General features: G+C 41.2%; 1 protein-coding gene across 1 annotated transcript in view; it reads right to left on the bottom strand.

The window, feature by feature from the left end:
* LOC109937398 (peripheral plasma membrane protein CASK) overlaps positions 1–15,444 on the bottom strand; it is a 183,038-nt gene that overhangs the window by 57,466 nt on the left and 110,128 nt on the right. Inside the window, exon 6 of the mRNA XM_048603099.1 lies at positions 8,844–9,032. Within this exon, the coding sequence (XP_048459056.1) occupies positions 8,844–9,032 (189 nt within the window). The remainder of the gene's footprint in view (positions 1–8,843; positions 9,033–15,444) is intronic.

Genomic DNA, 15,444 nt, shown 5'->3' with positions numbered 1-15,444 from the left:
AGGGAGAGGCTGAATAGGTTGGGGTTCTTTTCCCTGGAGTGTCGGAGGCTGAGGTGTGACCTTACAGAGGTTTATAAAATCATGAGGGGAATGGATAGGGTGAATAGCCAAGATCTTTTTCCTAGGTCTGGGGAGTCCAAACTAGAGGGTATAGGTTTAAGGTCAAAGGGGAAAGATTTAAAAGAGACCTAAGGGGCAACATTTTCACGCAGACGGATGAGCTGCCAGAGGAAGTGGCGGAGGTGAGTACATTACAATATTTAAAAGGAACCTGGATGGGTACATGAATAAGAATGCTTTAGAGGGATATGGGCCAAATGCTGGCTAATGGGACTAGATCACTTTAGGATATCTGATCGTTGCAGACGAGTTAGATCAAAGGATTTGTTTCCACCTGGATTGACTTCTTTAACAAGTGTATGGAGGATTGCGGCCAATGAAGTCCATGACAGTGGTGGCTTACTCATCTAGGTTGTCCGCTGAGTTCTTGAATATGCTCCAGTCTACCTATGCCAAGCAGTCCCAGAGAAGCTCTTCTGCTACCTCAGACCAGCATTATACTACTTTCTGTGAAGGATCTTCCCATTTCAGCTTCTGCTTCTAAGCTGGGAGGAGGAACACAATGTTGTGATCTGATTTTTCCAAAGTGTGGACAGGGGATGGAACGGTAGGCATCTTTAATGGTTGCATAGCAGTGGTCGAGGATGTTCAGTCCTTTAGTGGAGCAAATGTGTTGGTGGTATTTTGGCAGCAGGCTCTTGAGGTTGGTCTGGTTGAAGTCGCCGACCACGATGAATAAGGTCTTGGGAAATTTCACTTCCAGAGCCTTTGTAACAGTGCAAATTTAATCTGGGGCATCTGCAGAGGGTGATATGTAGACTGCTGTCAAGATAGTGGAGGTGAACTTTTGTGGCAGGTAGTAGGGGACAGCATTTCACTGTAAGGTATTCCAGGGAGCAGTGGTTCACAGGGTTGCCATGTCTGAGCACCAGGTGGTGCTGATTAGGAAGCATACCCTTCTACCCTTCGCCTTACCCGAGGATGCCGTGCAGTTCATGCAATGTATGGACAGCCCCTCAACTTGCAAAGCAATGCCTTCTTAGCGCAGTAGGCAGTGTGTCAGTCTCAAATCAGATGTCTGCCAAACCTCAGCTTATATGTCTGTTTTGGGAACAAATGGAGCTTCTCGCAGCTCAGAAAACTTGCTTCTAAATTAAAATTGAAATGTTCACACTCTTTCCAAACATTTAATTTCTTTCTCAAGCCAGTTTTTACAGAGGCAGTGTAGAGTCATAGAATCATAGAGCTGTACAGCATGGAAACAGGCCCTTCGGTCCAACTCATCCATGCCAACCAGATATTTGAAATTAATCCCATTTTCCAGCATTTGGCCCATATCCCTCTAAACCCTTCCTACTCATATACCCATCCAGATGCCTTTTAAATGTTGTAACTGTACCAGCCTCCACCACTTCCTCTGGCAGCTCATTCCACACACACACCACCCTCTGCGAGAAAAAGTTGCCCCTTCGGTCCCTTTTAAATCTTTCCCCTCTCACCTTAAACTTATGCCTTCTAGTTTTGGACTCCCCACCTTGGGGAAAAGACCACGGTTATTCACCCTATCCATGCCCCTCATGATTTTATAAACCTCTATAAGGTTACCCCTCAGCCTCCAAAGCTCCAGGGAAAACATCTCAACTATATTCCAACTGAGCCCAGATTTACCAACCTTGATTTTCGAGATAGTAGCCAGCTTCTCTCTTCACAGAGTATCTATGCCTATACTGTTTGCTAAACATGGGGAGAAGTCTGTTTCATGTTCTAACTTTCCACTTATTTGGTATGTTTTGTCTGGGAATTGCCATTCAAGTCCAGTATTGGGGCTAATAGCAGTTTTCTCCTTGTGTTACACACTTTATTGTATAGTACAGTGCTTTCCTGCTGGCTATCATTTTTATTCATCAGCTCCCAAAGCTGTTTATTTTTCGTATCGAGCTGTAAAGCACACAGATACATTAATGCTAACTTATTCCTGAAAGCATCAAACTCAATTGTTCCTTTAAGGAATCTTTAGCACCTTCTACAATTTCCTGCTACCGATAGTTCTATCTTTTCTGTTGACTGTCATTTCCGAGTACTTCAGGGCCATTGTAACTCCTGTTTTACTTGGGAATTACTCAACCTGTGTTTAGCTACAGTCTACTGCTTCTCAGCTTCTCAAATTTAATGTTATTAAGTCTCAACTTCTGTGATATCCCATTTTTGACTATTGTTCAATTTTGGAGCTCCCTATTTACATCAACGAGCTGAGGTGGTCAGAGTCGCGAGGATCAAGTTCCTAGGAGTGACAATAACTGACAACCTATTCTGGACTTCTCACGTAAATGTGATGGTCAAGAACAACGCCTCTTCTTCCTCAGGTGGCTTAGGAAATTCAACATGCCAGTTAGGATCCTCACCAACTTTTACAGATGCACCATAGATAGCACACTATCTAGTCGCATAATGGCATGGTATGGCAACAGCTCTGCCCAGGACCGTAAGAAACTACAAAAGGTTGTGTGCACAGCCCAGACCATCATGGAAGCCGATCACCCACCCAAGAATTCCATGTACACTTCTCGTTGCTGCAAAAGGCTGTCAACATCATCAAAGACCCCCCCCACCCTGATAATGCTCTCCTACAACCTCTTCCGTCAGGCAGAAGACACAGAAGCTTGAACACGCGCACCAACAGGTTCAAGAACTGCTTCTTCCCTGCTGTTATTAGACTGACGAATGGACTCTCTAACTTCAAGTAATGCCGATCTTGCTAATGTTGACCTTGCTTTGCGCACCTCCTGCGTAGTTGTTAACCCGAATGCCTCACTCTGAGCACCCTACCATCTGTATGTCCTTGATTGCTATGATCTGCCTGTACTGCTTGCAAAACAAAGCTTTTCATTGTATTTAGATACATGTGACTACAATAAATCATATCAAGTTGAACTTAAAAGTTGGAAATTGTCTAGAAAAAAAGTAAACAAAGATACAAAAAAATTTTGTCCATATCCTTATATTGTTTTTGAAAAACAGTTGGTCTTACAAAAATCAAATCAGATATCAAATTTAGATTTAAAGGCTTTGCCTTTCAGAGATTTAGCTTTGACCAGTTAGCCCACGTGTTACCTTTTGAAACAGTGTCCCAGAAAGGGCAAACCCTAAACTGACTGCAATCGCTTGCGTCTCTGATATTAAAATACCATTTTAAACAGCCAAGCCTGGGCATAACTGTTTCTGAATTGGGGTTTGATAAACAACTTGATAAAAGTCATTATTTTAAACAGTCAATAGGAAATTTATGTGGAGTGATCTAATAATTAGATTATCTTTTGATCACCTCAGGTACCGTTAAAGATCAAGTAGGGCTTTGCTACATAATAAAAGCAAAGTGCTGCAGATACTAGAAATCTGAAAATGCTAGGGAAACTCAGCAGGTCTGGCAGCTCTGGAGAGAGAAACAAAGTTAACACTGAGCTCAATATTATTCTTCACAACAGCTGCCAAACCCACTGAGTTTCTCCAGCATTTTCTGTGTTTGGGGGTTTATTACATATCCTTCAGCTTTTTTTCTTCTTTATTCATTCATGGGATCAGGGCATCGCTGACCAGGCAGCATTTATTGCCCATCCCTAATTGCCCAGAGGGCAGTTGAGAGTCACCATATTGTGTGGGTCTGGAGTCACATGTAGGCCAGGTAAGGATGACAGATTCCTTCCCAAAAGGACATTAGTCAACCAGATGGGTTTTTCCTGACAATCGACAATGGGTTCATAGTCATCATTTAGATTCTTAATTCCAGATATTTTATTTAAATTTGAATTCCACCATCTGCCATGGCGGGATTCGAACCCGGGTCCCCAGAGCTTTATCTGGGTGTCTGGATTAACAGTCCAGCGATGATACCGCTAGGCCGTTGCCTTCCCATCTACTGGAAGTAGCCACTCAGATAAAGCTCAGCTAGGGAAGGAGGTTTAATATCTGGGCTATGTGATATCACAAGATAAATGGATTCTTTTCCACAGCCAGATGGAGGATATTGAGAGAAAGCAAGGCCGATGGATGAGTTACGTGACAGGCTATGGTACTGTTTAACTGTCATAGAATCTTTGTGGATTTGCTGCACTCATACAATAATTGACAAAAGTGGGGAGCTGAAGGGGGTTCAAACAATTGCAGTTAGTTAAGGGTTAAATTTTCAGTCAGATTGTCAGTAAAAACAAGAGCAAATGGAAAACTGAGACTCTGCTGGCTAACTGGCTAATGTTTGAAGAAATACACCTCCTTTTGTTTCCAATCTTGCAAGGAATGAAAGCATGAACAAGGATGAACACCCATGAAGTTTCTATGAAAGAACTAAGATTTAAACAAGTAACTTAACATGAAAGAGAATCCATCAGTTTGAACTGTGAAATATCTAAAGGAATTTGGCAGTTAATTTCAGAAACTGGAGGTACACAAATACAAAAATAAAATGAAAATGCAAGAAATCTTAGTACCTGGAATCAAATAGGAATGATTTACTTATATTTTAAGAATATTGTAAGAATATTTTATTGGGAAGTAAGTGTCCTCTAAGATACATGAATAGAATAGTAATAGTTAAAAGAGAAGATAGAAACTATGTGGTACAGTTGGTATTATCTGATTGAATATATCAATACAACGTAAAGTTTGGACCGGAACAATTAAAACCTGGGAACTCTAGTTAGAATATCCACAAGTTGCAAGTGGATTGGAAGAAAGAGAATGGTAGGATCTTTTAAGTTAATCAGATTCAGTCGTTAAGGCATTTGCGTTTTCAGTGCCTGTAATTAACAGCTGGCAATAATTTCTGCTAGAGAATGTTACAGAGTGAGGCAATCTGTAGGTAAGCAATACCATCACAGACAGAGTGGGAGCAATCACATCTTCAGGTACATATAAAGATACAGAACCTTGAAAACAAATTGAAATATTATATTCTGTGTCCAGATTGTGTGTTGTTTATTTACCTGTGTGTTATAGCACTCAACAGGCTCACATTTACACAGACAGTAGGTAGCATGAAACTGATGGTGATACGTTACATCAGAAGGAAGATATGCACAACAACATGAAGCAATAGTTAAGGAATTTGTAGAAGCTGCTTTATTACCACTAGAGGCAGCAGTGATAAAGATTAAAGGAGGGAACAGACCTCCTCTAACTGGGTAACCAATAGGCAAACGGGGCAGCATCAGGTGGCAGCTACAGCAGTTGGGTTGGAGAAACATTGCAGTTTTACGCAGGAATATGAAAGAGGAAAAAGAGCTTGTCAGGAAAGTCAGGGTTGACTGGTGAGAGAGAGAGTGAAACAATTTGTGTGGGAGCTGTTCAAACAGCTGCACAATGTGAGGCAGGAGGTTAGTGATCAGCAGCTCTTGCCTGATGTACAGGAAATGGCAAGAGCAGAACAGGCTGAGGAACAGTGTGGAAGATAACATAATAGGCAGGGTCACACCTGACAGGCTGAGGCTTGCACCTAGGTGGATGAGGCCAGACGAGGTAACAATGTCCAGTGATAAGTGTGTCTGTGTGGATATTAGTGGAAAATGGCACTGGAAACAGCTGAAGTATTTTACTAATTAATTTTAACTTTTGTATTGCAAAACTAATCTCAAGCGACTGGTGATGGCTGGGCCGGTTATTTCTTTACAGCATGTTACCCGCCATACCATTACCCATGGGATTGGTAATTCTAGCAAAGGAAACAGGGAATACTGTCTGAAAAATATTACAGACAGGACTATGGTATACCATAAGCAGTCTGGAATGCAGCACCCAATGTGGGCCACTGAATGCAAGAATGGGAGAGCAAGTAAAATTACATTGTTTTATGGATCTACACAAGAAGGAAACAAGAGGCACAAATAATTGATCCACGCTGTCTCACATTAGGCTCAGGGCCAGACAACGGACTTGTGCTGATTATCGATAAGATCTGGAATAATTTTTTTTTAATAGGATCCCCACAGCGTGGAACCAGGTCATTCGGCTCAACAAGTCCACGTTGACCCACTGAAGAGCAACCCACCCAGACCCAGTCCCCTATCCTATCCCTGTAACCCTGCATTTCCCACTGCAAGCATTCCTAATCTATACATCCCTGAACACTATGGGGCAATTTAGCATGGCCAATCACCTAACCAGCCCATCTTTGGACTGTGGGAGGAAACCAGAGCACCCAGTGGAAACCCACGCAGACATGGGGAGAACATGCAAACTCCACACGGTCAGTCACCCGAGGTTGGAATTGAACCTGATGCTGTGAGGCAGCAGTGCTAACCACTGAGCCACCAGGCCAACCCATAATGATAATGTATGCTGTGAGCTGGTACCCATGGTTCTAATCACTTCTGACATAACATTGCCCCTTGGGTATTCAATTCACACTCAAGCACTGTACATGACCTTAATGGATCAGTTAAAGATTTAAGTAGCACATTTCACCTGTGGAACATGTCCAGTGACCCAGAGAAAGAATAGGCTTAAGTGTGACCTGATAAATTATACTGCAACACTACTTATTATGACAGTTAATTTCATCAACCTAGTTAATATGGGCCAGAAGGTTCAAAGCCTACAATTACAGCTTAAGAAAATGTTAGAAAAGAGACAAAAGATCCAGGACACCCATTTAGGTATAGATGAAAATCTGACACAGATAGTTTACAGCATTAACATTATGTTGGAGGGTCATGTGGGCACTATTACCAAATTAATTGAGGTATGTAAAAAGTATTTTGTATGATGTTTGCAGTACCTTTGGATTATGGGTACTTGTACAAAAATGGGAGAATCTGAGACAGATTTTTGGTCTCTCAATGAACTAATCGATTTAAGGAGCAGGTGGGAAAGTGGAATTGAATCTGAAGATTAGCCATGATCATATTGAATAGCAAAGCTGACTCAATAGGCTCAACAACAATTATATAGCAGTTGCACGTTATCAGAAATATATGGAAGAACTAACATGGAAAATGTAATGAGTAGTAATGTATTAAATTTCGATTTGGATGTGCTAAGAAACATATTTCTCTAATTAAAATGTAAAAATTGTTTAATTAAAGCTATCTACGTAGTAAAAGTCAATGAAAATCAGCTTTGCAGATTCAATTCTTCATTATATATAAATGCCACACTAGGAAGTACTGTACAAGATTGTAAAGTTATTGATAATCCTAATAAGCAATTTAAGTATATTTGAACATTTTTTAGGTTAAAAAATGTAGACAATTGATTTCATCCAAAGTAATCTCAAAAATCAGTTTCCTTTGTAGAATAATCTTTCGATAGTCCCTAATAGTAGTCAAAGCAATGATCTTCCTGGAATTATTTCCCATATTCCGTGAAAGGTCCTGTTGCAACCATTTTTTAATATAGAGGTTTGCTTAACTGTTTTAAAAAAAAATCTTGTATAAAAACCCTAATTGGCTTGTCTTCAGTGTGTAACTTTTATGGCATAAACCTCTAGTCTAAGTTTACAACACAAGGTGGCACTGCTGTCTTTTTTTATGACATCATATTTCTTTTTTAGATGTAGTGTATTGGAGTACTACAAATTAATGTAATTACTTAAATGAATATGCATCTAATTCATCTGCCATGACTCGTTTTTATTTCAACGAGCTGATATGTAAACAGAGATGAATTGATATTCTCTATTTTCATAACAGATAAGATTTCAGCAGTTCACCTGCAGTTACTGATTATTAGAAGTGTTAGTTGCCTGGTTAATCATTTGTGGGATTTATCTGAATTGAATCCACTCCATGGCCATCGTCCACACACACATTAATGTGGAAGCAGGAATCGTGGAGAACTTTCTTGTTTTCATATCCTAAGTTACTTGTTATTCTGCTACATCTAATGTTTAAAGTTAGTTATAAAATTGTGATAATTTATTAGGTTCTAATTCAGCAGATATATAACTGCAATTTAATGCTCCAAACATACTTTGTGGTAAAAACTATTGTGTTTCATAGAATCCCTACAATGTGGAAACAGGCCCTTCGGCCCAACAAGTCCACACTGACCCATCCCTCTATAACCCACCTAAGCTCCACATCCCTGAATGCTATGGGCAATTTAGCATGGTCAATCCACCCAGCCTGCACATCTTTGGACTGTGGGAGGAAACTGGAGCACCCGAAGGAAACCCACGCAGACACAGGGAGAATGCAAACTCCACACAGACAGTAGCCAGAGGGTGGAATCGAACCTGGGTCCCTGGTGCTGTGAGGCAGCAGTGCTAACCACTGAGCCACTGTGCCGCCCTTGGGAAAGGTTGATTCATATCTTGATAAATGAATAAAATACAAAGTTAAACCCTTACCAAGTATCATTCTACCAAAATATATTATTCATTGCATGTCTGAGTTACTGCCCAAAACGAGTCAGTAGTGACGATCCAGAGTGTTAAAAATGGCAAGTATGTAAATTTGTGTTCTAAGTCAACTAAAAATTGCACTTGTCTAACCTGTATACATACAGTCTGGCAAATGCACAAATTCTGACTAATCACTATCCATGTCTCTTTCAGATTTAGTATGACATTAAAGTTTAGCCTGACTACTTTTATTAAAAATAACTTTATCATCACATGAAGTGCCTGCTCACAAGTGCAACGAAAAATTGGCTAACTTGCTTGCTTAGTTTTACTGCCAGGGTGTCTTCTGTGCATTAAAATTACAAATATAATGATTTGTTACCTCTGCTAACTCTTAAGATAAAAGTGACTGAAGTTAATTAGAGAACTAGAAGAATGTACTCTGTATTACCATAGGTTCATCTGTGTTTTTCTGGAACTGAACTAGTCGAACACGTGTTACATTTTCCATGTCCATGTCTCCGTTTGCACTTTCTGGTGAGTCACCATTTAAATAAGGAGAAGTTGGTGGTGGTGTCACTCTCAGTGCTTCATCACTGTATACTTCATGTGCCACGACGTCATGTGTCTGCAGCAAAGCCTAGTTATTTAAAACAAGATAAAACTGTAAATTTATATTGAATAAAGAAACATGTTTTGTTAATCATGCTATTGTCCTTTCATCCTCTTAACTGATCTCCTCTTTATGCACTATATTTTATTCTGGCATGTGGAGTACTTTAAACTACCTTCTTGCCCAAAGTGCGAGAAGAGTACAAGTAATTCTTCCTCAAATCTAATTTCTTCATTTTTAAAGCATGGGAAATGATTGCATACATAGTACCTAATTTAGAGTAGCAAATGGAAATTACATTTGTTAAAAGCTTTAATTTTTGTTTGCTATTGCAAATAATTAAATCAAGAATTTCAGAATTACCATTGGATCAATGAAGCCCTCAGAAGAGGTGATTCAGATTGGAGACAATGCAGTACCAAAGAGCATCTAACTATTACAAACAATGATCAGTATTTTAATGCTGAGTTCCCAACACTGCAACAGTCGCTGCAGATGTGATTCGATATTGCTTTGCTTGCTACTTCTTCATACTACTGAAGCTCTCAAAACTTAAAACACTAGCTTAGTTACATTACATTAAGAGCGTTTGTTAACTCGTAAACAAAAAGTACTGTAAAATTTAGAAAATTGCCAACGTTGAATTAGAACCTGGTGGTTAGAAAATGATTTTAACTTGCATGGTCAGCCACTAATGAAATACATGCTAACTGGTTTCCAAGCTGCCAAGTGGAAAGCCAGGATAGAGAAGTGGTTGTGTCATGAGAACAGTTGGGTCCTGAATATTGAGGGGTATATAACATTCAAGAACAAGAAGCTAGGTAAAGGTGGGCTTTAATCAAGGAGGTATTGGTGCAATAGTTAGAGGTTACATTGGTTCAGGAGATTATGATTTAGGTGGAGATGAGGAATAGTCAGGAAAAGAAATCACTAGTCCAAGTGGTTTATAGGCCCTCTAACAGTAGCAACAATGTAGGAGGAAATATTGTACGCAAAAGGAAATACTAGGTGCTGGCGATAAAGCGTTAACAATAATTGGGGAGATTTTAATCTACAAATGAATAGGAAAAATCAGATTGACAATAGTAGCCAGAAAAAGGAATTCAGATTGTGGAACCAAAAGATTAAGCAGGAGAAAGAAATTAGAGTATGACAGCTATCTAGGGCAGCCTGGGAAGGTAAGCTTTAGTTATAGAAGTCTTACCTTGCATGACTGCGGCCTTCAGTTGTTCAGCGGCGGGAGTCTGGGAGAGAGCGCGAGGGCAGCCTGGGAAGGTAAGCTTTTGTTATAAAAGTCTTACCTTGCGTGACTGTGGCCTTCAGTTGTTCAGCGGAGTAGGAGTCCCAGAGCGGGCATGAGTGGTCGGCTGGGTAACGGTTATCTTTCACCCAATAAATTTGGGAAGTAACTAATACCCGAGGCACTACATGTGTAGTGTCTCCCACCCTTCCACCTCCTCTAACCTAATAATAAAGACTAAGTGTGGTGAGCAGGTAAACTATTTGCATTTTTTTTTGTCATCTCTTTTGGGGAGGTCACTTAGATGCCTAATCCTCTGGGAGTGGTTCGGAAGGCAAAGCAGGAGTCTGTTTGAGTATGTAATGGAGTAAAGTTACTGGTGCAGAGAACACCCAAAGAGAGAACACTGCAAAACTAAAAGCAAACTAATTAATTTTAAATAATTAACTAAGTAGAGATGGCAGGTCAGGTGATGTGTTGTAGCTGTATGATGTGGGAGCTAGCTGATCCCATTGAGAACGGCAGTGACCACATCTGCAGCAAGTGTTGGCTGCTTGAGGAGCTCCGGCTCAAAATGATGAGCTGGAATCCGAACTCCAAACACTGCGGCACATCCGGGAGGGGGAGAGATACCTGGGTGCTGTGTTCCAGGAGACAGTCACACCTAGTAGATTAACTAATGTTAATTCGATTGGTGGGCAGGGACAGCAGTGTATGACTGCGAGTGAGGCAGGCAGAGGGACCCTGCAGACAGGAACACAGGAGCCGCAGCCCTTGACATTGTCCCACAGGTATTAGGCACTTGCTCCCTGCGTGGATGAGGAACAGGGCTGCAGGAAGGATGAATCAACTGACCATGGCACCATGGTCCAGGAGGCCATTCAAGAGGCGGGGAGCTAAAAGACAGATTGTAGCTGTAGGGGATTCCATCATCAGGGGGATAGACAGTATCCTTTGCAAGCAGGATAGAGAATCCCGCATGGTGTGTTGCCTGCCTGGTGCCAGGGTGCGAGACATCTCTGACCAGCTTGAGAGGATACTAGGGAGGGAGGGGGAGGATCCAGTTGTTGTGGTCCACATAGGTACCAACAACATAGGCAGGACTAGGAAAAAAGACCTGTTTCGGGATTATGAAAAACTAGGAACAAAATTAAAAAAACAGGTCTTTAAGGGTCATAATCTCTGGATTGCTGCCCGAGCCACGTGCAAATTGGCATAGGGAGGCAAGGATCAGGGAAGTAAACACGTGACTAAAAGAGTGGTGTGGGAAAAAGGGTTTCCTTTTTATGGGGCACTGGCATCAGTTCTGGGATAGCAGGGATCTATACCACTGGGATGGACTCCACCTGAACAGGGTCGGGTTCAGTGTTCTGGTGAAAAGGGGAAATAGGGTGGTCAATAGGACTTTAAACTAGTAAGCGGGGGGAAGGGAGGAGTGAGTGTACAGGGAGTATAACAATTAATGTAAGGCAAAGCAGCAGGTTAGCAGGTGACGAGGAAGCTTCAACTCCATTGGAAATTAGGAAAAAAGTTAAAGGGAAGGAGAACTCAAGAGCTGTTAGTAAGGGAGGTGATAGGACCCAAAAAGAAGGTCCAAAAACTGGAATAAGGGCACTTTATCTGAATGCTCGGAGCATTCGAAACAAGGTGGATGAGTTGACGGCGCAAATCATGGCAAATGGGTATGATTTAACATTACAGAGACATGGTTGCAGGATGGTCATGACTGGGAGTTAAATATCCAGGGGTATCAAACTGTTCGGAAGGACAGACAGGAAGGTAAGGGAGGTGGTGTTGCTCTAATTTTAAGGATGAAATGAGGGTGGTAGTGAGTGATGATATAGGTTCTACTGAACAAAAGGTTGAATCCATTTGGGTGGAAATTAGGAATAGCAGGGAGAAGAAGTCACTGATAGGTGTGGTCTATAGGCCACCAAATAATAACATTGTGGTGGGGCGGGCAATAAACAGAGAAGTAGCTATTGCATGTAAAAATGGTACAGCAATTATCATGGGGGATTTTAATCTACATATCGATTGGTCAAACCAGGTCGGTTATGGCAGCCTTGAGGAGGGGTTCATAGAATGCATCCGCGATAATTTCCTTGAACAATATGTAATGGAACCTACGAGGGAGCAAACTATCATAGATCTAGTCCTGTGTAATGAGGCAGGAATAATAAATGATCTCACAGTTAGGGATTCTCTCGGAAGGAGAGATCACAGTATGGTCGAATTTAAAATACGGATGGAGCGTGAGAAAGTTAAATCCAGTACCAACGTCCTGTGCTTAAACAAAGGAGACTATGATGGGATGAGGGAGGAGTTAGGGAAGGTAAAATGGGAGCAAAAACTTTATGGTGGGTCAATTGAGGAACAGTGGAGGACTTTCAAAATGATTTTTCACAGTGCTCAGCAGAAGTATATTCCAGTGATAAGGAAGAACTGTAGGAAAAGAAATAGTCAGCCATGGATGTCTAAGGAAATAAAGGAAAGTATCAGATTAAAAAAAAACATACAAAAAAGCAAAGATTAGTGGGAAACTAGTAGACTGGGGAATCTTCAAAGGGCAACAGAAAGCCACAAAAAAAGTTCTAAAGAAAAGTAAGATAGATTATGAGAGTAAACTGGCTCAAAATATAAAAACAGGCAGCAAAAGTTTCTATACATACGTAAATCGTAAAAGTGTGACGAAGGTAAACATCGGTCCTTCAGAGGATGAGAAGGCCAATTTAATAACTGGGAATGAGGAAATAGCCGAGGCATTAAACAGTTATTTTGTGTTGGTCTTCACAGTGAAAGACGCAAATAACATGCGGGAAACTGATGGCAAGAAGGTTATAGCTGGTGAGGACCTAGAAACTATCATTATCACTAAGGAGGCAGTGCTGGGCAAGCTTATGGGGCTAAAGGTAGACAAGTCTCCTGGCCCTGATGAAATGCATCCCAGGGTACTAAAGGAGGTGATGGGGGAAATAACAAATGCACTAGTTATTATGTATCAAAATTCACTGGACTCTGGGGTGGTTCCCGCAGATTGGAAAACAGTCAATGTGACGCCACTGTTTAAAAAAGGAAGTAGACAAAAAGCAGGTAACTATAGGCCAGTTAGCTTAATTTCGGTAGTGGGGAAAATGCTTGAATCTATCATTAAGGAAGAAATAGCAAGACATCTGGATATAAATTCTCCCATTGGGAACACCCAGCATGGGTTCATGAAGGGTAGGTCATGTTTAACTAATTTGGTGGAATTCTTTGAGGACATTACTTGCATGGTGGACAATGGGGAACCTGTGGATATGATGTATCTGGATTTCCAGAAGGCATTTGACAAGGTACCACACCAAAGGCTGCTACATAAGATAAAGTTGCACGGTATTACAGGTAATGTATTGGCATGGATAGAGGATTGGTTGACGAGTAGAAAGCAAAGAGTAGGGGTAAATGGGTGTTTTTCTGGTTGGCGGTCAGTGGCTGGTGGTGTGCCTCAGGGATCAGTGTTGGGACCGCAATTGTTTACAATTTACATAGATGATTTGGAGTTGGGGACTAAGTGTGGTGTGTCAAAATTTGCAGATGACACTAAGATGAGTGGTAGAGCAAAGTGTGCAAAGTCTACAAAGGGATACAGATAGTCTAATTGAGTGGGAAAAGGTCTGGCAGATGGAGTACAATGTTGATAAGTGTGAGGTCATCCATTTTGGTAGGAATAACAGCAAAATGGACTATGTTTTAAATGGTAAAAAATTGCAGCTCGCTGCTGTGTAGAGGGACTTGGGTGTCCTTGTGCATGAATCGGTAAAAGTAGGATTGTAGGTGCAGCAGGTAATTAAAAAGGCAAATGGAATTCTGTCTGTCGTTGCTCGAGGGATGGAGTTTAAAAACAGGGAGGCTATGCTGCAGCTGTATAGAGTCCTGGTGAGGCCACACCTGGAGTACTGTGTGCAGTTTTGGTCTCCTTACTTGAGAAGGGATATACTAGCACTGGAGAGGGTGCAGAGGAGATTCACTCGGTTGATTCCAGAGTTGCGAGGGTTGGATTATGAGGAGAGACTGAGTAGGCTGAGATTACACTCATTGGAATTCAGAAGAATGAGGGGAAATCTTATAGAAACATATAAGATTATGAAGGGAATAGATAAGGTGGAGGCAGGGAGGTTGTTTCCACTAGCAGGTGAAATTAGGACTAGGGGGCATAGCCTCAAAATAAAGGGAAGCAGATGTAGGACTGAGGTCAGGAGGAACTTCTTCACCCAAAGGGCTATGAATCTGTGGAATTCCCTGCCCAGTGAAGCGGTTGAAGCTACCTCGCTGAATGAGTTTAAGGCAAGGCTAGATAAATTTTTGAACAGTAAAGAAATTAAGGGTTATGGTGTGCCGGCAGGTAAGAGGAGCTGAATCTCAAAAAGATCAGCCATGATCTTATTGAATGGCGGGGCAGGCTCGAGGGGCCGGATGGCCTACTCCTGCTCCTAGTTCTTATGTTCTTATCTAGAAATATAAAAGTGGGCAGCAAGAGTTTCTACAGGTATTTAAAAAGGAAAAGAACAAGTTAAGCCAGCAATGGTTCTCTAGAATGAGAATAGGGAATTAACAGTAGATAATATGGAAATGGATAAAATAAACAAATGTTTGCATTATAGGCGACAAAATCAAAAAAATCTAGTAATAGCTACATATCAGGGAACAGAAGCAAGAAAGGAACACGGTGAAATTACAATCACTGAGGAAGTGGTATTGAGCAAACTGATGGAGCTGCAGACTGACAAGTCCTGGGTCTTAATAAAAACTGAAAGAAGTGTGGATGCTGTAAATCAGGAACAAAAACAAAGTTGCTGGAGAAGCTCAGCAGGTTTGGCAGCATCTGTGAAGGAAAAAACAGAGTTAATGTTTCGGGTCCAGTGACCCTTCCTCAGAATGGAGGAAGGGTGACCAGACCCGAAATGTTAACTCTGTTTTTTCCTTCACAGATGCCGCCAGACCTGTTGAGCTTCTCCAGCAACTTTGTTTTTGTTTTTAAATCCTGGGTCTTGATGAATTTATTCCTGAGGTGTTAAATTTTGTGTTAATTTAGTAGTGCTAATAGTGTAATAACGTTAATTTTCCAAAGTTCCTTGGATTCTGGAAAGGTTCCATCAGACTGGGAAGTAACAAATTTAACTCCTCTATTCAAGAAGGAAGGAAAACAGAAAACATGAA

The sequence above is a fragment of the Rhincodon typus genome, chromosome 11, assembly GCF_021869965.1.
Source record: "Rhincodon typus isolate 14 chromosome 11, sRhiTyp1.1, whole genome shotgun sequence".
In the NCBI taxonomy this organism is placed as follows: domain Eukaryota; kingdom Metazoa; phylum Chordata; class Chondrichthyes; order Orectolobiformes; family Rhincodontidae; genus Rhincodon; species Rhincodon typus.
The sequence above is the reverse complement of the archived record's forward strand: the minus strand, read 5'-3'. Positions and strand labels throughout refer to the sequence as shown.